Source organism: Hippichthys cyanospilos, chromosome 18 (genome assembly GCF_059441005.1).
Source record: "Hippichthys cyanospilos isolate Australia breed blue-spotted pipefish chromosome 18, RoL_Hcya_1.0, whole genome shotgun sequence".
Taxonomy (NCBI): Eukaryota; Metazoa; Chordata; class Actinopteri; order Syngnathiformes; family Syngnathidae; genus Hippichthys; species Hippichthys cyanospilos.
The window spans coordinates 6523339-6544473 of NC_142386.1; the positions used below are offsets into that span (position 1 = coordinate 6523339).

The window sequence follows — 21135 nt, forward strand, 5'->3', positions numbered from 1 at the left end:
AGACATTTTGTACATGCGGCCTTACGGTTAACCACGGGAGAGGAGAGTGGCTAGATTACAACAACCGTTAGACAAAAAAAAAAAAAAAAATCTGTGCTGAATGTCAAATGTAAAAATATCCAAGCATCCCCTGGTGGCCCCTTTCCAGGTGAGCGGTGGCCGACGTCATTTTCCCTCGAGTGCGGTCACCTCTGATGATGCTATATGTTTTGTTGCCCTGAGGCCATATTGTCCTACTTATTAAACACAAGCAGCCTCATGCGCTCATTATGATTTATGATGGCGTGAAGGAAATAACTGAGACAGAATACTTACTACGCTTACAGCAGTGCTGCAAATAAAAAAACAACCGCCATTTGCATCCAATTGGTTTTATTTTTGTTCTACTATGATCCCAAAAGAGGACATTTTAGGTTGAATATTTGTCTGTGGACATATATTTATTAATAATTCAGTTATTTCTTTTTGATACCAGAGCTCTTCCATGATCCAAAAAAGGACACTTTTATGTTGATTTTTTTTTTGTGGACCAATTCAAATACAGTTTGAAGGGTTCTATAGTTGAATCGGTCATACACTGATGGCATGTCTTAAGGTTTTGTTTTTTTTACCCCCAAATCCCTTGCACTGGTTAAGGGGTACTTGGCTAAAAAACAAACATTACAGGGTGTACATCACAGAGAACTACTGCACTAAAACATGGCACAGCCCCGGTTACTTCTGCAGACGTATGAGATGCGCCTCAAGAGCCCCGTGATGTCCTTCATAGTTGCTTCTAATTATTTTTCCCCTTTCCATCGTGCAATTTAGTCAGCTGTGGAATTCCACGAGGAAGCCCCTCCTGGTAGCGGCCCCTCGCTCGTCCGATGCCGGGGGCTTCATTTGTGGCCGACGACGCCGCCGCGACGGAGGGGAGGGGAGGGGGTGGGGAGGTGGGGCTGCATGCCTGCCGCGCATGACAAGTGAAGCAGCTCATTGACGGCAGCCGGCGGGGCAGCACTGTGCGCAAGGCGACCTCGTTTTTCATTTCTTGCTTCGCTTTCCCCTCCCTTTCTTCATCGCGTAGGGCTCACGTGACCGCCATATAGCGTGTGACATTTTCTTTATTATTTTTTTGTTGCATTTCGCTGCCAGCGGCGTCGGAGGTTCGCGGCTTTTTTTTTTCGCCTCGGCTGTTGTGAGGCGTGGACAATACAAAAGTTGTGCACGGCTCTTGTCATGGAGCCCGTCAGCAAGTGGAGCTCCGCTCAAGTGCTGGACTGGATGAAAGGTAAGATCGGAACAACGCGACCTGGGCAGGCATTGGGAGAACGTGCGCAAAAGACGCCAAACACCTGATGAGCCTCAGCTTTGCTTTACAGCTTCCAATCATCGGATCGATTATTATTTTTTTAACCAAGCAGCAGCAGCAGCATCATCCCATTTGACCAGCTTGTGAAATCCCACCCAAGTGCCCCTTAACGATGTAAACACACCGCCGTCGTGTTCTTTTGTTTGCTGCGCGTCTCACAGAGAGGAAAGCCATTTAGTTTTATTCTGGTAGAATTGGTCCTTTACTCAAATTTGGTCTCGAAATCCTAACGCGGTCAACGCCCCCGCGAAGGTTTTCGTGACACTCAGTAACAAGTCAGATTGACAACAGGCCACTTTATAAGGTACACTTGCACAACCTCATGATTGCCTTACAAGAAGCGTTAGTGGGCGTTTCTTGAAGCTCTTTCTGATTATACGGCATCGCAGTTCATGCGCAAGTGCTCAATATGATCAAGTGTGTCTAAAATTTCAGTCGCAGTTGCGCAGCTCTACAACGAAAGCGCTGGATCGCTGGCGGCTTTGTAAACACTTGCAAAAATCCTCACATTGCATGCCGATACCGATATCTCAGGCTACTCTTTACAAATCGTATTTTCAAGCTCCACAGCAGCTGGCGAGGTGGATGAGCGGCTCCTCGAGATCTGTTTAACCCTTGTGGCATTATGCTGCAAATTATGGAAATTCATTTGATTTTTTTTTTTATTATATCATAAAAAAAACAATGGGAAAAACACAAGGGAGGTAAAATTTCCAGGAGATGAATAAAATATTTAAATGCAACGATTATGACATTTCTATCTGTCAGCAAACAAATTATTTGTTGACTTGTGTTTCACTTCAAGCCAGTAGGTGGCAGTAGAGACCAGTTAATGGCTGTGTCTTAAAATGTCACCGTCACTTCACCGTACCATTTTCAATTTTTTGGTGGGTGTTAATAAATATAACCCCCATATGTATGGATAGAACTGATGTCACTGAACAATTTGAGTGGTTGAAGGGGAAAAAAAAAATCATACAATCTTTAAAAGCGTTTACAAAATTAGGGAAAAACATGCAGTGCGTATACTTTGCAAAGCGTGTGTACAAAGATTCAAATAAGCGTGTTCATGTATACTGTAGCCTTTTATCCCGCCTTTTTTCCCGCATTCCTTTTGTGCAGCTCGCACACTAAAGCAAATCTTACATATTTGTCCATATGTGCTCAAGCTTCCTTGCTCTTTGTGTGTCACCTAAACTGCACGCCTGTTTGCATGCATATATAGATATCCATCTCCATACGTTGCTGTAAAGTTGATGAGCTTTATTGCAAAGATTGGCAGATAGCCAGAAAGCTCTTTTTCCCGCTTGTTTGACAAGAAATGGTGTTGAGTGAGCGAGTGAGTGATCCGTGTTGTTTTGCTGTGCCACGTGCTCATGCCTTTGAGCGCGTGGCCTCAGGGATGCTTCAGATGATATATACTGTATTTATACATTTAGTGGCACACTCATAACTCTAAAGAGAATGGATTTTTTTTTTCCAACAGGCTCAGATGTACTACAGCTAGCAAGCTCCCACATGAATAACGGTCCAAAGAGATGTTTTTGCTTTGTGTGGTGGCTGTCTTAAAAATAGTCCCATGAGTTGTTGGACGACGAGATTATGCAGGGTTGGAGCAGTTGAGAGCAGGATGATGAAGGGGGGGGGAGACAATGTTTAGTTTCCCACATGTGACAAGTGGAGCAGTGACGCTTACAGTGCCCGGGGCCCACTGATGCTGATGTAAGGTGGGGGGGGGGCTACAGTCTTGTTCCAGCTTCCGAGGCCTGGCCGCATTTTGCTATTCAGCCCCTCCATTATTAGTGTAAGGCTGGGTGATGTCAGTGGAGGCCAAAGAGGGGCGCACCGTGACCTTCCCACAATGGCGCTTTCCACCCCCAAGCAGAGCGCTTTTGTGCGCGCAAGACGCTTTCTTCCCAGCTGTGACAAAGCGGGATTCTCATTAGGAGAAGAGGAAAGAATCCCAGCTTTGACTCTTTGAATCATTCGCGCAATCAAAGTGTGTGGCAGGCATTTTACATTGTGGTTTTTTGACTTGTGTGTTTGCGAGGTTTTCAGACGTTTACGTTGTTTAAAATTCCCTCCCTCTGTCATTCCACTGAGCAATGCCTAGTTTAACATGTTGCGCTGACTTTCCAGTGGTTTGGAGCAGCAGAAGCTCCTTTGGTTTCCTCTTCTCGCGACTGATAATCTGAGCAGCTCATGAAATGGATTAGAAAAGCCAAGACGGAGATGATTTAGCGTCATGGGCACGCTCTCTTTTCAGAGATGCTGTCATGCCCGACTTTTATAGAGTTCCTTCAAATCTTCACTGCTTTTTTATGTCATGCGCTGTACAGTATAAATTCAACCCATGAATTACATACAGTATGTAGATTCCACTTGTGGAACTATAAAAAGTGGGTGAAAATACACGATAGTGCATACCGTACTGAATGATCAGAGCTTTTCACACGTGAAGGCACTTCAGAGTAGTGGTTCTCAAAGTGGGGTCCGCGGAGCGCCGAGGGCCCGTGAAATAGTTTGATTTGAGCCTTGGTTGGTTTAGTCTTTGTTTTTAGCGCCCTCTCTGGCCACTATTGATAGTGCATTTTGTGGGAGTCCTGTCTACCTCGATAGAAGCCATGGTAACGTCTAGGAACGACTGAACATTGGGTTATAAAAAAAACAAAAAATATTATAAGGGATAATGATTATAATTATAATTATAAGGGAGCATTCAATTTACTATTTTTATTTATTTGTTATAAGATGTCACATTTTGTTAGCCTGCATTTTTTCCCGTCCAGCTATTTCAGAAGTCTTTGCCAATATTCTATTGCATGGTTTCTATGGTAACATGGGGGATACTCCATTGACATCACCAGTCTCAATTCAATTGGTTGAATGGCTGATTAGTTAGGCCTTTACGTTTTTGTGCAGACCAGGAAACTTCTCTATGGTTGCTCTCCACTGCTTAGCTGCCAGTTGAACCGGTTCTGAATGCTCGCTCCGATTCCGGACGCAATCTCACGTATCGGATCGGAACCAATGCAATACGGATGGCCTCAATAGCAGAATTTCTCTTTTTGTGAAATTCCACGAGCGTGTATGCAAATCAAACCCGGAAAGTGATTTGCTTCTCTTTTCTCAAATTTGGGGCAGTTTGGTGTGTGTACCTTCCAGGATATGAGCGTGGAGGTGGGCGGGAGGGTTTGAACAACAACAACTGCGCCAAAGGATTTCACACCTGCTGCCTCAGTAAAAAATGTTGTTTAAAAAAAAACAAAAACAAGATGAGCACAGACGCTGCGCTCGCTCTGGTGGCTTGCTTTTTTTCTAGAGCGGTGCTGTCAAATTCTCCCGCGGGCGTTGGAGGAATCTGTCGCCGCCCCCAAAACGGGACCAAAGTTTGCCATTCAAATTTGTCATTCAGGACTGGACGACTGCCTGCAGCAGTACATCAAGACCTTTGAGAGGGAAGAGGTGGGAGGCGAGCGGCTGCTGCGCATCAGCCACCAGGAGCTGGAGGACTTGGGGGTGTCCAGGATCGGCCATCAGGAACTCGTGCTGGAGGCCGTGGACTTGCTGTGCGCACTGGTCAGTCTGAACTCCAACCAGTTTAACTCATTCAATGCCAGGGACATATTTTCACGTTCTTTTTTTAAGCGCCCAAAATTTGTTTTCTAAAATTGGTCCCTGACTCCAAAGAGTTTGAGACCTCTGCATTACGTTGTACCTTTGGACCTCTAAAAAAGGAATGGCGATGTGTTGGATGCAGTCATTGCCGCCAAGTGAGCACCGTGCCGCTAAGGTGATGCGTCGAAGGCCAAAGGTTTAGCCCGGGTCGTTAGCAGACGTTACAAGGGGTCGGAAATGGAATCTAAATAGAAAAAAACGAAACCTAGGATTGAATGACAAATTGATAGAATTAGAGGGTGTTTCCAAACTTTTGACTGATACTGTGGAAAAGCACTACGCGCATTTATCAGTAGAGGGCATAAACTATTGGGCAAAAGGCGTTTTAACTTCGACATGAAAGGAGAAGGCTGTCGCTAAGTTTAGTGGGAGCGTCAAGTCAAGTTTATTTGTTTAGCCTTGAATCAGCGCAGGGTCCACGCTCCGACGACAGAATGGAAATTCAGATGGCAGATGCCAACGGGAATACCAAATCCCGGCGCGGGGGCCTCGCTCGGGCAGCAAAGCTTCTTGCGTAAGCGGGATTTGCCGGCAAGTCTGGCAGGCGCTGTGTAACGGGTAGGATTAACACACGCCCCCGCCGCCCCCGAGGTCGGCGCCTACCCTTTGGCGAAGAACGGCGTCTTGAGCGTAAAGGCGATGTTCTTCCTTTGTAGAATTACGGACTGGAGACGGAGAATCTCAAGAGCCTCTCTCATAAGCTCAAGGCGTCCGCCGAGAACCTGCAGACCTTCATCGCGGGAAGGCGACGCGGCGGCGACGGCCGCTCCGCCGGCAAGCTGCCCAACGACTTCCTGACCTCAGTGGTGGACCTCATCGCCGCCGCCAAAAGCCTCCTCGCCTGGCTGGACAGGTGGGACGGCAAAACGGCCGGGCAAACGTCACGGCGCTCTTGCGCTTCGGTTAACCGCGGGCGACATTGTCCTGCTTCCCCAGGTCGCCCTTTGCTTCTGTGGCCCACTACGCCGTCACCAGGAGCAACGTCATCCAGCTCTGCCTGGAGCTCACTACAGTGGTGCAGCAGGTCAACTTCATTCTCATCATCAATCAATATGCGCTTTCTCTTGAATATGTATGCGATAACAACCCTGATAAGTGCGCATGGTGTTTGTCAGGGCGCTTCGTCGCATATTAACGGGCATCGCGGCAAACGTTTTTGAATGTCGTGATAGGAAAGGTAGTTTTCTTTTCAAATGAAGAGAAAATGAATTGGAACGTGAAGCAACCTAAGTACCGGTAAATATGAAATAGTAAGCACACACACGAGATCGAGTCTTTAGCTTAACGGCCACCGTGACGCTGACCAATAGCAGACCGGCATCTTTGTGACCTATGAGCGGGGTGCGACTCGCACAGTCACATGCGCATACACACTGACCGCCAACTTTGAATTTTGTCATTGTTGTTGATGCCGTAAAGCGGGAAAAATGCCATAAAGAGGGGACGAAAAAACGTTTTCTACTTAACGTTTAACGTACGTATTCTACTTGGTCGCGTGACGGCGGGGGACGATGTAACCCGGGGGTCCACTGTATTTTGTAATCCCGCATGGCATGGGAACGGGAGTCGACTTTACCTTTATTCATGGCATTGGGACGTACAGGATAAAGTTGACGGGAACAGATGGGAGCGGGATTATGCAGCGGGAAGAAAAAAAAAAAAGACTCAGGCAGATGCATGGCCTGCAGTAGCTTCTCTCCATAAGTGTACACATTGCGTAGTGTACTGCATGTTTACTCCCACGGAAAGAAAACGGGTATTTCTGCGATTTCATTAGCCAAAGTGAATGAATCAGTGCCATTTATTGTCATTGTACAAGGAGATACAGTAGGAGGGCTGCTTCCTGTTCAGCGCATGAGTCAAGATATAAAAAAAAAAAAAAATGTAGAGTGAAGCGCAAGTAAAACTCGGCTTATGTCTGTTGAAAGATGAATGTGGCAAAATTTGATTTGAATTTGTACGAGGTGCCACCAGTCGTCGTTTATCATTTTCAAGCGAATTTAGTGTAGAATCGAACTTGTCGTTTGGGGAACCAAAAGCCTAAAAAAGCATCCCGAATACGGATGAAAAAGCCATTAGCTTGAGACCTTGAGGCGGCTTTCTTAATAGTTTGCAGATGAACGGCAGTTTGAGAAGCTTTACCAAAATAAGCGAGAAAAAGAGAACGGAGTTTGCGAATTGCCTCCGCACGGACGCTGAGTCATTTGTTGTGTGTGGGAGCGTCGGGGGCGGCGAGCCGCTCGCTTTTGCACTCCTCCCCTCCCACGGCCGCAATTTGGACACGTTCTCTCGCGCTAACGCGGCCTGCTCTCTCGGTGTTCCCCCAGGACTGCTCCCTATATGAGACGGAGAACAAAATCCTGGGCGTGGTGAGCGGCCGAGTTCATCTGACATTTGTGCAAGTGTGAATGCAAGCGTCCCACACGTACGTTGCCTTGGTAAGCCCACTTTGTCTTCCGCAGTGTCGAAGCTTATCCGACGTGTGCGAGCACATTATCTCGGTGTCGTCGGATGCGGCGGCGTCACAGGCTGCGCATCTGGAGCTGGTGCAGCTGGCCAACGGTGAATCCGCCGATGGATTGGTGAGGCTTTCAAATGAAACAAATGAAACCCGTTTGCGGGCCAGACTTGGCCCGCGGTCCGTATGTTTGACACAGACAAACAAACATGCAAAAATCCTTTAAAAATAATTCATAAAATGTTTCAGGAAAATGTAAGTTCATAAAACACATTTTATGTTCAGTAGGTTATTCAATTTCATTATTGTAAAAAGGAAGATTCTCTCCCATACTAGAATGCTTCAACCCAACTTTTCATATACGTCCTCTCGTTACCTGTCTTTTTTTTTTTAATACCGTACTGATTACATCACTGACAAAAGGTTGAGAACCACTAAAGTAGTCTATTACTTTAGAACCGGATGACCCTAGTATAATCCATTATTTTAGTCATTTTTAGACCTTTATTCAGCCAAACAATTGAAAAAAAAAGTAAAAGTACCCGATTTTCAATGATTTAATACAATAATAATGTCCAAGGAGAAATTTCATTTGCATTCTGACGTGCTCTGTTTTACCACAGGGGATGTACATCAAGTCAACGTATGACGGTTTGCATGTCATCACCGGGACCACAGAGGGAGTAAGTGCCATCCTCTCTTTCTTTTTCTTTTCCTTGAATTTGGTGGCGACGCTCTAATTTGTCCCTTTCAGTCTCCGGCGGACCGCTGCCACAAAATTCACGCCGGAGACGAAGTCGTTCAGGTCAATCATCAGACGGTGGTAAGTCTCGCTTTCCAAACGTCCAGTCGCTTCAACTGCTTTTCACTCTCACAGTCACGCTTAAGGCGTTAAGTGAATTCACCCACTCAATGTAGCCTAATTATGTATTTGTCTGATTGAGTCTCAGAAAATGACCGAGATAAAAGAAAAAGAAAAAAAACAACCTCATAGAGAGCAGCATATTTGTGATAGGAAGTTATAATTAGTAAATGGAATGGGGCCTGAAACTGAGCCATGCTTTTGTATTTGTTGTTGGCTTTGCCAAAGTCTGTCTCTTTGTTTTTGGGTGACTGTTTGGACGGTTCTTGTAAACATTGCCCCAAAAAAAAAAAATCATTCAGAAGCTGAAGCTTTATGTGCCACATTTTTCAGGCTCGAAAGTCAGCCATTCGTTCAGTGAGGCAAATGCCACCAAAATGGAAATGATTTGAGGGTTAGGATTAGGGTAAAAATGGGTCCTCGGTTCAAAAAAATGGTGGATGGATTTTTTTCTTACCCCAGATACCCGCTTATTAATGTACGCTGGGGAAAAAAATAACAATTGCTCTGCATGACAGTAAAACACGGCGGAATTGCGGTAGGAAGGCCGACTTCAAAATAAAAGAACGCTGTTCTGAAATTCTTTAAAGTCGCCAATTGGGGATGCAAGCAAGCAACTTCTGGTAATTACGCAGACAGTGACCTACCGCAACTGTCTTCTACATGTGGCTCGGGTCCCAATATAGCTGCGCTTTGCGTAAATTAGCCGCTAGCTAGCAGTGACCGAGTGTCATAGATGGAAATGACTCCGCACAGCCTGACACACTTGCTCTTCCAACTGACCCCTTTAAACAAACCAGGCTGACTCAACTATGTTGCTTCAGTGGAAAATATTTTAGATTGAAAAACTGAGGCAATATAATAAAGATGAAAGAAAATAGCTAGAGACATTAATTACCAAGATGTATACGTGTCTATTTGTGTTAAGTTTTATCCACCAGGAGAAAAACAAAACAAAACAACCATTACTTATATTTCTAAGCATGATGCCTTCGGTACAGCAAACATTCAAGATTCAAAGATTCAATTGATGTTTTGGGCTTCTATGTTTATTTGTGTTTATTTATTTTTAATCAGTCAATTTTGCGCTCCTTTTGTGTAAGGCGTGTCGCCGTTAAGCACGACTCGACAGAAACTTAAAAATGGATGACGCGGGAGCTCCGGCGTTTGCTTGAACATGGAGCTCCTCATCCACATCAACAAGCGAAGAGACTTGCGTCGCTGCACACTGCATACCCATCATGAGTCATCTGTAATATTAGCATAATTACCGTATAACTGGCATACATATATTTAGTAACGGAACTCGGTGTTCTAAATGGACACAGCACATCATGCAGTCATATAACCCTTTCAATTTTTTTTTTCCACTCAAGCAATACTCAAGCAGGTGTTATTTATTAGAGAAAGTGATTTATAATTTTATATAATTCTGATATCAAACTACCCATCTTCTATGGCGCTTGTCCTTAGTAAGGTAATGCTCAAAAAGTTTATAAAGGTATAAAAAATATAGTACCTTATAGCAGTACCCCTTGCATTGTGTTTTTTTGTGTGTCGGTTCATGTTTGATTAAAAAAAAAAAAAAAAAAAAGGTAGTGCTCATCAACAGAGGTTTTTTTTTTTTCTGGTCCGTCATTCATCAGGCACTACTTCTGCCTTCACTCATACTAATTCTTTTTTCTGTTTTAGTACTTACATACACTTTAAGTCAACACCATGTCTGTGGTTCTACAGTTACTCTGCAGTTGAAACACAACGCTGTAATATAAGTGTAACACGAAAACAAAGCCAGCTAAGGGGTTTAACCCTACACCATCATGTTTGTTATCCCACATTTGAGAAGTGCAGGGGACAAGAGTGTAATTAACAATCATGTCCAATGGACGCCGTTATCATGCTACATGACGCTCAATTGGTGGATGTCGGTTCTCATTTATAACTGCAAATAATGACTTGGTTCAGGATTTTGTGACATTTTCTGCGGGAACACCTGTTATTTTGTTTTGAAATGGAGAGCCAAAAATGCACAGTGAAGTGTAGCTCCAAAATGTCATAAATGAGACAAGAATGGCATTCTGTTGTATTCTGCTCTTTTTTTTTTTTCATCCCCAAATCCTTTGGACTGGTTGAAATATTTCACAGAGGGCACATGACCTAAGAAGACTCGCTGTCTTGCAGGTGGGTTGGCAACTGAAAAACTTGGTGAAGCTTCTGCGCTGCGACCCGGCGGGTGTGACCCTGACGCTGAAGAAACGGCCGCAGAGCACGCTCACCTCCACGCCGGCTCTGCTCAAGAACATGCGCTGGAAACCGCTGGCTCTGCAGGTACGACGGCTCGGCCGCTTTCACCCCCTTCGCGGAGCCCCGCTTCCTCCTGATTGGTTGCGGCTCCGAGCGAAATGGAGTTCCGGCCATAAATGGCATCTGCTGTCCTACTTGGTGCAAAGGCATTTGCTTGATCGGGAATATGAGAGCGGCGTGAGTCTGCGTCGTCCACTCGTTCTTTGAAGCGCGGAGCAAAGAGTATGCCAATACCCCCCCTCGGCCGGTCTTTTCTCTCTGTCCCAGACTGGCATTTTCAAAGGGCGAAAATAAAACCCAAGCGGAACAAGGAAAATGGATTTTTTTTTTTCCTGTAGACAGTTTGATTGCATTGGATTTCCAATCAAATTCCAACAAATTTCTTATAGCTTTCTGCTGTGTTTTATTCCTAGGGATGGTGACAGCAATAAAATCTTGAGCGCCGTCGCTTTGATTCTTTGACGCGTGGCGTCCGCAATTCGCTCACTAACTCAAGCAAGCCTTTTTGTCTCGCCGGCGCGCAGCCGCTGTTCCCGAGCAGCCCCGGCAGCAGCAGCAGCGTTGCCACGCCTAGCAGCACGTTGAGCACGCCGTCCAGAAGGGCAAGCTGCGCCCTGCAGGATCTCTACATCCCACCCCCTCCAGCGGTACCCTACACCCCCAGGTACAATCGCAAAGTTCAAGGGAAAAGGAGTCATCTGAATTTCATTGACTGTATTTCATTCATTCATTCATACGGCTTTTTATGTACTGTATTGTAAAAATGCAATTATAGCAAAAGTAACTATGCTGTATATTTATATATTTATGAAATTTGAATAGGAGTATTATGACTTTTGAAGATTTTTGCATTATGGGAGTCCAGGCTAAGCCAATCATCCAAGTCATTGAAAGGCTTGCAAATGTCATAATATGGCCGCTAGCACCACCCGGTGGTGTTGGGGTGTCAATACAAAATTCTGGGAGAGTCTATCAGGTTCAAATGATGTTCTTTGCAATATGTAATATTCTGTTCTTTTTCCATTTCCCGGCAGAGACGACAAAGACGGCCTGGAGCGTGACGACCCCCAGTCGGAATGCGGCCGCGCCGGCGAGCGCTGCGACTCGCCCAATTCCTACCTGGACCGGGAGCGCGAACACCAATTCCCGCCGCCGGAGGACGACGACTCCATATTATACTGTTACGAGTACGAGCGGAGCCGAGACGTGTCGCGCGTCCGCCGGGGGAGCACGCCTACCTACGGTAGGACAACGCTCACGTCGCGGGGAGAGGGAGGCGTCCTCGGCAGCGTATTGAAGTCGCCCGTGCCTCGTGATCGCAGGCGGGCTCAGGCCCGTGTCCATGCCGCCGGAATGCGACTGGGCGGCGGAGCAGGAGGAGAACCGGGCCAAGCTGAAGAGAGAGAGCAGGAGAGGTGGGTGGGAAGGAGGCTGAGAAAGACGCCTCCTCATATCCTGGCCTTCTATCACATCTCACAGCGGAAGGATGATGCGCGGCATCCCGCCGCCGTCATCCGCATGCGTATGTTCAGCAGCCACGGCTACCCACGCTCGCTATCTTCCTCGCTCACTCACGCCCCGGCGACTGTTCGTACTCGCGGGAACACGCTGCTGGACTTCCTTTTGGTCTCAAAGGAGAAGTTTCTTTCTTCTGGGGATGTCTTTGTTGTCCCATCGGCGCTTTTCATAAAAAGTGATATTTATATTTATCTACAAGAGACACTATTCCTAGCAAGCGTCCCACACAAAATTAGGTGCACTTGTATCAAAAGACAAGGCTGTGTATTTGTTCCAAGAAAAATGCTTGTGATTGACACTTTTGCTCATTTCTAACATGCTGCTAGAGTCCTATAAACAAAAAGTGTTTCATTTTACCTGTATTTGAAGCAAAACTAATTTACATTGGAGTATTTTTTGGGGGGGTTAATTTCTGCAGAGAATTCTCTGCTGCATTTGGCAAGTGAAGATAACACCCCCGGGGGAGACTTCCTGCTGGGCCGAAAGACGGAGTGGGGCAACGGACCCGCTCAGTATGCGCTCATCCCGGCACTCCAGATGGAAGTTTCCCTGTCTACGTCCAGCTCTGACTCCGCCTCCCTCTACCACGTCCGTGCACGTTCGCTGCATAATTACGTAGTCGATTATGTGGGTTTACGCTTCAGTTTGGCTTTGCAGGTGTTTGAGCGATCCTCGTTGCTGTCGAGGTCCAAGAAGAAGAGCAAAGGTAAGGGCGAGAAAATGGGGGGGGGGGCAAATTGGAGGTTTTCTCACTGTGGCGTCTTTTGCCGAGGCGCAGGCGGAAGCCCCTCGATGGCGTCCGTCAGCAAGCGCCGGATCTCCTGCAGGGACTTGGGTCAGGGCGACTGCCAAGGTTGGCTGTGGAAAAAAAAGGATGCCAAAAGCTACTTTTCTCAAAAGTGGAAGAAGTACTGGGTCATCCTAAAAGACACCTGTCTGTACTGGTACATGAACGAGGAGGTGCGTGGACGATTTTTCCTGCAAATCTCAAAGACCTGTGTTTCTAAAAAGACTGCGTTCCTTTTTCTTCATCGCAGGATGAGAAAGCTGAAGGCTTCGTCAATCTTCCGGAATTTAAGATTGACCGTGCCACTGAATGCAGGAGAAAATTGTGAGTCCTCTTTTTTTCTTGGTGTGCATTTAGTGGGCGCGATGATGCAAATGTCCGGTTTAAGATGCTTACAACCGCTTTGGCCGGAGCTTTTGAAAGATTTGATTTTGATGGAACATTTTTTTTAAAAAGCCCACTCATATTTAGAAAATAGGACAAACCGGTGTCATTTACCGCCGGTAAGAACCCCGGCTACGTGTAACAATGCCTAATTTCCTGCTTTCTACTGCCATCATTTTCCTTTTCAAATTAAGAGTAAATCAACTGAAACAAGAAGCACTATTGCCAAATGCTGTCATCCTTCAGAATGTTGTCTGCCTGTATTTTGTTAACTTTTATCTGGCGCAATATAGTCATTGCTCCGTTATTGGCAGATCTAGATGGACTACTAGTGTATAAAGAGCTTCCTTTTTGCAGAGTTGAAAATTCACAGCCTGCTTGAGAGACTCCTAATGTATAAGGCAGGAGAAGAGAGGTTCTTTTTTGCAGGGCTTAGACGCCCTCATTTCTTCTGTCTGCGGTCTCTCTTATTGATAACTCTGACGACGGCCAAAAATCTTCACCCGCCCGCTTTTGCAGCGGCTTTTCATTTCCTTCAAATCGCTAACGTCTTCCGGATGGTCCGATACTTTTGCGCTCACATACTAAAATCCGAATTTGGCTTCATTCCAGCGCTTTCAAGGCTTGCCACCCGAAGATAAAGACCTTCTACTTTGCGGCTGAAAATGTGGACGACATGTCCCGGTGAGTCAGCGGCTCTTAAGCAGACTGATGGGTTTGCGTCCTCACCGGCTTGTCGGCCATCCCGCAGGTGGCTGAGTCGCCTCAGCGTGGCCGTGGCGGCGGCAACCTACGGCCAGCGGGACGGCGTTCACCAGCAAGGTGAGGCGCATACTCTTTGATTAGACTTCCGGGTCCAGCTAATATAACCGCGGCTCTCCATGAGACTCCAGCCGAAGGGATCAGAAGGGAAGCGATAACAGTACAGTTACCATATAAAGTTTAGTAATTTAGGATTTAAGTCAATATGTGTACTGCAGTAATATTTGTCGTATGAGCGAAGCGTGTGCAAGTTTGACATATAATTAGCACCGTCTCCCGCTCGCATCTCGCCGTCAAACTTGAAAGGATCTGACTCATGCAGTGTAGTCAACTTTTTTTTAACAGCTTTGCCATTTCCAAATTGAATGAGATGCAAAGTCTCTGCTGGACGAATGACACAAATGCTGGTTTGAGTCACGAACGAGGAACCTGCCAACGGTAGTGTGTGGGCAAACTGCTCTGTCATTTGATTATGGAAGAAGGGCCAAAATATGCGCTCAAAGTAGACCTTGAAATCCCACCTACAACACTGCTCGTTTTGACAATATTTCAAATGCAAAACCGCTTCCTCTGCACTTTATTATACGGTTTTAGAATCTTCTTTTTTCATATCATGAGCCATAGGATCTATTTTAGGTACTCGCTGCACAATGTTGACCTTACGCTGAAGCAGCCCGGTTTGATTGTGCCGAATGTTTCTAACTAGATTACTGGAGTGAGAGCGACCATGAGGACGTGGATATGTCCTCCATGAGCAAACAGGACAGTCCGCCTCCACCCTACGACACCTATCCAAGAGCAACATCGGCAAGTAGCAGCAGCGCTGCTGACAGCATCAAACTGCTTTTATCGCCTTTAAGTTTCTATTTCATTGTTTTTTTTCTCCATACAGCCATACCCAAACCAACGTTCTTTATCCATCCATCCATCCATCCATCCATCCATCCATCCATCCATTAGCTACCTCTTTATCCGGGGTCGGGTCGCGGGGGCAGCAGCTTGAGCGGGGAAGTCTGGGCTTTGAAAAAATCAAAAGAGCCCCCTCTTGTTAGCAAAGGTTGTTACCTTCATGGTTTCAAGAAAAGAACTAGCAGACTGACCCATCATTTGAGTCCATCCTTGCTCACTCGCAGGGCCATTAAGATGACATTTATTTTGCGTCAAGAATTTTTCAAGCGCTTTAGTTTTTAATGTGGAGTAATATCTTACTCTGAAAATGTTCGCTTTTAATCTGGAAGGCCGCGCCATATTTGCGTTTCCTGTTTTTACCTTCCCAAAACGAATTGGCTGTCTGGCGTCACGTTTGGTGTTCCGTGGCACCAGACGCGTCTCATAGATGTGGCCCTATCACCCAATCGCACAAACTTCATTGGCTGCAATTGAAACTCAACACATAAGGATGAAAGAGGGCTCCGGAGCCGCAGGTTGCCCACCCCCGGCCTATACCGCCAGTAAGAAATGGAGCCCCGATTTGCCGTAGGGACCCAGTTGCTTAACGTTTGATTGCATTTCTTTGTAGGTGAGCCCCTTCCTAGAAGCCAAACGCGCTCATTTCTCCTCGTCCGACACGTTCCGCTCTCGTGAGGATTACCGCTCGGAGCCCCGGGAAGGCGGCGGCCCCCCCGGCCTAGAGATGAGCGACGGCGGGATGGTGCGCCTCCTCCAAGCGTATCCGCCCCCGCCCTCCGAACACGGGCGCCGCGGGCAGTCCACGCTGCCCGCGCAACGCGGTCCGCCGCGGGAACGCTACCGGGCCTCGCCCCCGCCCGTCGGCTGGGATGACGGAGGGAAACCTCGCAGCTTGACGCTCCCCCGGGACAGCGGCCTCCGCGCCATCTTGGAGCCTGACCGCGAGAGTGCGCCTCCGCGCTATCGGCTGGAGCGGCCCAGAGAAATAGGTTAGGCTCGAGCACTATCTTACGCAACGCCGGCGGCCAAAAAGTGCGCTCTGCATACTGAACATCATGTCTCACTTTACTCAATTGGGCCTCTTTGGTTGAACTCTCCGCTATTGTTCTGTTCTCGGAATGCTCCTGGAATGGGTTTTTTTCTTTTTTTTAAATAAAATCGACTGATTAACTGCTTATCATATACTTATGCTGACAAACTTTGGAATTGATAACCGTTTTGTACATTTGAATGCTATTTCGTGCCCACATTTATGAAAGAGAATCAAGACATTTTGGGGGTTGTGCCCAGCCAATCGCTTGGCACCTTGGCTTTAATGATGGGGCTCGCTGTAGGTTTGTTGTTATGTAATATATTCCATTTTAACAAAGTAGTGCTGAGTATATATTGACACACTTCTCTAGCTGAAAAAAAAAATTTTTTTTTTTTTAAAGTTGCTTGAGTAACCCCCCAAAAATGCGCTACAAACGGTTATGGATTTCCATCTGATGAAGGGCCTTGCGTGACACACATTTGTCCCGGCAGTTCACTCGCTTTTTTCCCCCCAGCTCTTTGCTTTTTCATTTTCAACCATCCCTTTTGCTCTGGCTCAATCGAGATGTGGAATGGCCTTGCGGCCGTGTCTGGATGCTGCAGCCAGGATGAATCTTCTCAGCCATGTTAATGCTCAACTGTGAACACCATCAGGAAACAGGCTTGAAGGCCCTTTCTCCTTGTGCTCGTTTATCTTTTCCGCATGTTCACTCTTTTCGCATCAACAAAGCACACAGTGATGCATTTAGTTTTGCTAAGCTTAGAAGATAATTGTAATGACAGTGTTTTGCCGTTAGAGGGCAGTGCGCATACAGTAAATGTGGTAGCTCGTTCATCGCTGTCCCTTATAAACCCGCAGTAACCAAAATCCGCTGTGGATAGAATTTTTCTTTTTTTCTTTTGTGTCTTGTCTTTTTTTTTGTCTTGTCCGACAAGAGGATGAAAAATATCAAGACGGTGACGTAAACCTGCAATAGATTGGTCATAAACAAAAATCCATGAAGAGGAGCTTGATTTTTTTTTTTGGGGTCAATAAATAAAATGGCATTTTTTTCCCCTCTGGTTTGACATTGAAGGGGGAAAAAAAACAAGACAAAAAGCGATGTAAATGCCCAATAGACAACGTTCTGGTCATAAGTGGAAATTAATATAAGCGATAAGCGAACCACGATGTAGCGAGGGAACATAGTAAGAACCTAGTAAGCTAGTGCTAATAATGTTTGTCGTTCAGTTCAATCTTGTCTCAGACCTTTTTGTGTGAAGCTTGTGTCTGCACATTATATTGAACAAAACTAATTAGAACTTCCACCTGGAACAAAATTCAATGTTGAATCTATGACATTGGCGTGTATCATTGCAAGTTTTGGTAGCAGGAAAATCTCGCCAGAATTGTAAAAGAACGCAAAAATGTTGACTTGCTCTTTTGAAGGTCGTGGCCGAGATCTGAGGCTGCATTCAGATTCGGCTGGGGACTTGTACCGCGCCCTGGAGCACACCTCGGCCGAGCAGCGGCCTAGCGCCGGCCTTGAATACAAGCGCTCCTTCGTGCGCAGACACAACGAGGCCTCTCTCAACCGCAAGCTTCAGCGCCTCCGCATCCTCCACGCTTCTCTCAACGTACTGACGCATGGCGTCTCTCGACTCCGCACAATTGACTAATGCGCCATTCATGTATGTTTCTTCCTCTTTTGTTTGTTTCCAGAACGTCCCTCTTCAAGACCCAACGCGCTCCTTGGGCTTTTTGGGCTAAGAGGTGGACGCGAGTGTCCCTTTCCCCGCTCAACCAATTCCACTGAGCGTACTCTCTCAAATGTTTTCTGTCACGACGAGAACATTTCCCCAAGGTGGAGCACTGGTTGAAAAAACAAACGAAGAAGCACTTTGAGTCCCCGTCATGGACTTCACGTCCACGCACAGCTGTTTGCCTCATCAAATCAGAGTAACTATTTTGCGCTCGTTTTCTTATGTGAATAATTGTTCATCTATTCAGTATGAAATTGCAACACGACACAGCGAGGATATGTGCTGGAATACAAACAGTAAAATCAAATGCTGTGCCTCAGTGATTGTGAATGTACATTTGACTTTTACAAGAATAACGTGAGATGTGATGCAAGCAAGTTTGTGTAAAAATAAGAGGGGGTTGGGGTATCACAAATGGTAATAAGCAAATTGTAAATTATAAAAGCAATGTTGGTCATAATAGTTGTCTATTTTTGTATGCATGCAGTCTTTCCTGTTGTGGCACAAAAAAAGTGTTTTTTTTCCACAACAAGTGTTTCATTTGGAAAATACTGCCGTCTCAAACTCGAGGCTTATTTTCAAAACCTAATTTCATGACAGAAGAAACAGGGAATAACTGTATTTGTTCAGTCTTTGCTGTACAAGCATGTTTTGTAATATTGTACTAAAACACGTTACTATTAAGTGCACACATGCCATTGGGCTGCATTATGCAGTCGCTGCAATACTTTTATTTAAACATGGAAATAAAGGATGGCTTGGGCACACCAAAGATGTGTTATTCGTCATCTTTGTACAGTAGATGAAGTTACTATATTTGCACATAGGCGCTCTGAATGGGATGCATCGGAAGGTGTCGCTATACTATTTGTTTCAGCTCACAAAACTCATCCAGGGCTTTGATATTTCAGATTATATATGTAGATGCTTTGATCTCAAAATCTGAAATCCTTTTCCTTAGTTGAAATGAATGAAAGTGCCATAAATAGGTAGCAACACCTCTTTTGTGTGTATTTGTCACTTTATAATACTGCGCTACAGGAAAAAAAAAAGAATGACCATGAATTAAAATGTAAAAAATTGAGCGTTCTTGCATCCGTTCAGTGGATATTGTTTTGGTCCTTCTGCTGGGCCACCTGAGAGGAGGATGACAGGTGATGAAGGAGCCAAGCTTTGCAGAGGATAAAGAATACGTACCCGTAAGTATGCATACATTCTGTAAATGAGTGTTAAATAAAGCTTATGTTCCTATCCACAGGATTTCTTTTGACTGTGCAAGATGTAGCAAATCATCATAAACAAGGTACAGGTTTTTTTTCCCCTTTCAGTTAAGTGATGTTGCTGTCCTAGTTTGAATCACCCAGTCTTCATGAACACATTTCATATAATACAATTGTGAATTCTCATTATTTAAATTTTTAAACGTCTCGGCAAGTTTGTTTCCTGAATGTCATTCCTTTGTTTCAATTTGATGATGTGAATTTTGCGTTGTTTGGGAAAAGTGCTCATTTTGGTTAAGTATTTTTTGAATGATATGACAAAATGTGAGCTGTTGGGGGAGTTTATCTTGTAATTTCTGCAAGAAATGTCTCATATTAACATTGGACATTATTTATTTGTATTCTGTCTTTGTAGCATAACACAAGTGCAAGGTCAACAGTTCTTGCACATCTATGATGAGTTTGGAAGACATGAAGAATTTTCAACAAAATACAATTTAAATTACTTTGATTTATTCTTTATGTTAAATATATGTAGATACATTACATCTCAGATATATTGACCTTTGTCATTATCCACATATTCATTTTCAAGTTGCCAATACACACATATATATCCTGGAGCACTATACATTCATTCTGGTTTTATATTTCTTAGACATACAGTACATATATATATATATATATATATATATATATATATATATATATATATATATACATATATATATATTCAACTGTAGTATAACTTGGATGCATGATTTTAGTGATCTACATTTATAAAATTGTAGCACCTGTTAAAAAAAAGAAACTGCAGCTCATTAATATCATCACACCAGGCAAGATGCAAGTCACACAATAGGCAATTTTTTTTTCCCTTCACTCATTGCTTGTTAGAAGTCGAATTTTGGCTGGCAATGATCCTCTTTGCTATGTTTGATGGTAGAATCTTATATTTAACACACAGCTTCATAATATGGACTCGAACAAGAGTGGTTCCGAGTCCATAAAGCACCGGGTTGGCGACCGGTGGAATGATGGCGAAATACATCGACAAGAAGATCCGCGCCTCCATGGCGACCTGACCCATCTCAAACCTATTCTGGATCAGTTCAAACAAGGAGGCGATGCTGAAATTTAAAAACGAGCATAAATGTGGGCCGCAGGTTTTGAGGGCGCCAAATCGGGAACATTTTGATACTTTCCTAGTAACCCTCAAGATTTGCACGTAGGAGAAAAGAATCAAGAGCAGCTGAGGCAAGACCAACAAACCGATTAAGGCGAGGCCGATGATACTGATATGAGACGCGTTGGAGCATGCGTTTTTGACCACCGCCATGTTGACGCAGTAGAGCTTTGCTATGACCTTGCCGCAAAAGCTCAGCTGCAGAGTCAGGCTGAAGAAACAGGCAAATACCACGAACGGATAGAGAGCCACCACGGCGATCAGTCCGCCCACCTTGGAGGGGGTCATGATGCTGTGGTAGTGCAGCGGGTAGCAGATGGCCACGAAGCGGTCGTAACCCATGAGAGCCAGGATGCAGAACTCTGCAGATGCGTACGTGTGCAGGAAGTAGACTTGAGTCAGGCACGCGGGCACGCCGATCTCGTGCGTCCCGGACAGGAGCGTGCGCATCAGCGGCAGCAAGAGCACGCTGCTGCCCAGGATCTCGTTGCAGCACAGCATGGAGGCGAAGACGTTCATGGGCTGCTGCAGCCGCTTGTTCTGCTGAACCACCGTCATCAAGAGAACGTTGAGGAACATGGTGACCGCGTACAGAAAGAGGAAGAGGAGAAAGAAGGCCTGCTTGTGGCGCTCCAGGCTCGCGAAGGCCGTCAGGGTGAAAGTCCTTGTGGTGCCGTTGGCCATTCTCAAACGGGGACCACCTCAACACGGGACTGCGGTACCTGTGAGTGCGTCTTCCGCCCCATGCGCCGACCTAAGCCCGCCCGCCCGTCTTTTGAAGCTGACTCCAAGTGGGCTCGGTTTGCCCTTTGGGTGACTGTGGCACGTGCTCGCTCTCGTCACCATAGTTGCCCCCCACCCCGCCACTCACCCCACCCTATCAGCAAGATCCCCGCATCCACCCAAATTTCATGTTAATTCCAAGCGCTCAATATTCACGT

At 45.6% G+C, this 21135-nt stretch overlaps 2 protein-coding genes across 4 annotated transcripts; one reads left to right on the forward strand and one right to left on the reverse strand.

The window, feature by feature from the left end:
- The first annotated feature begins 985 nt into the window (after window positions 1-985).
- Window positions 986-18560, forward strand: LOC148408700 (connector enhancer of kinase suppressor of ras 2-like). 3 transcript variants are annotated; one of them, XM_088441130.1, is made up of 22 exons: window positions 986-1270; window positions 4767-4930; window positions 5686-5882; window positions 5966-6053; window positions 7357-7398; window positions 7492-7611; window positions 8111-8170; window positions 8242-8310; window positions 10531-10677; window positions 11178-11317; window positions 11688-11896; window positions 11976-12068; window positions 12590-12759; window positions 12829-12877; window positions 12950-13131; window positions 13209-13282; window positions 13955-14026; window positions 14094-14164; window positions 14811-14911; window positions 15624-16002; window positions 17475-17662; window positions 17748-18560. In XM_088441130.1, the coding sequence occupies exons 1-22, from the start codon at window positions 1219-1221 to the stop codon at window positions 17793-17795; spliced, it is 2715 nt and encodes a 904-aa protein (XP_088297256.1). In that variant the 5' UTR covers window positions 986-1218; the 3' UTR covers window positions 17796-18560. The 3 variants fall into 3 exon arrangements, 2 of the variants coding, with proteins under 2 accessions (XP_088297256.1, XP_088297255.1); XM_088441129.1 differs by having other exon boundaries at window positions 12590-12877; XR_015868595.1 differs by lacking the exons at window positions 17475-17662; window positions 17748-18560 and adding an exon at window positions 14997-15555 and having other exon boundaries at window positions 12590-12877; window positions 15624-15740.
- Window positions 18561-19891: 1331 nt separating this feature from the next.
- On the reverse strand, window positions 19892-20878 carry LOC148408701 (olfactory receptor 52K1-like). The gene has a single exon (XM_088441358.1). The coding sequence runs from the start codon at window positions 20876-20878 to the stop codon at window positions 19892-19894; it is 987 nt and encodes a 328-aa protein (XP_088297484.1).
- Window positions 20879-21135: the final 257 nt, after the last annotated feature.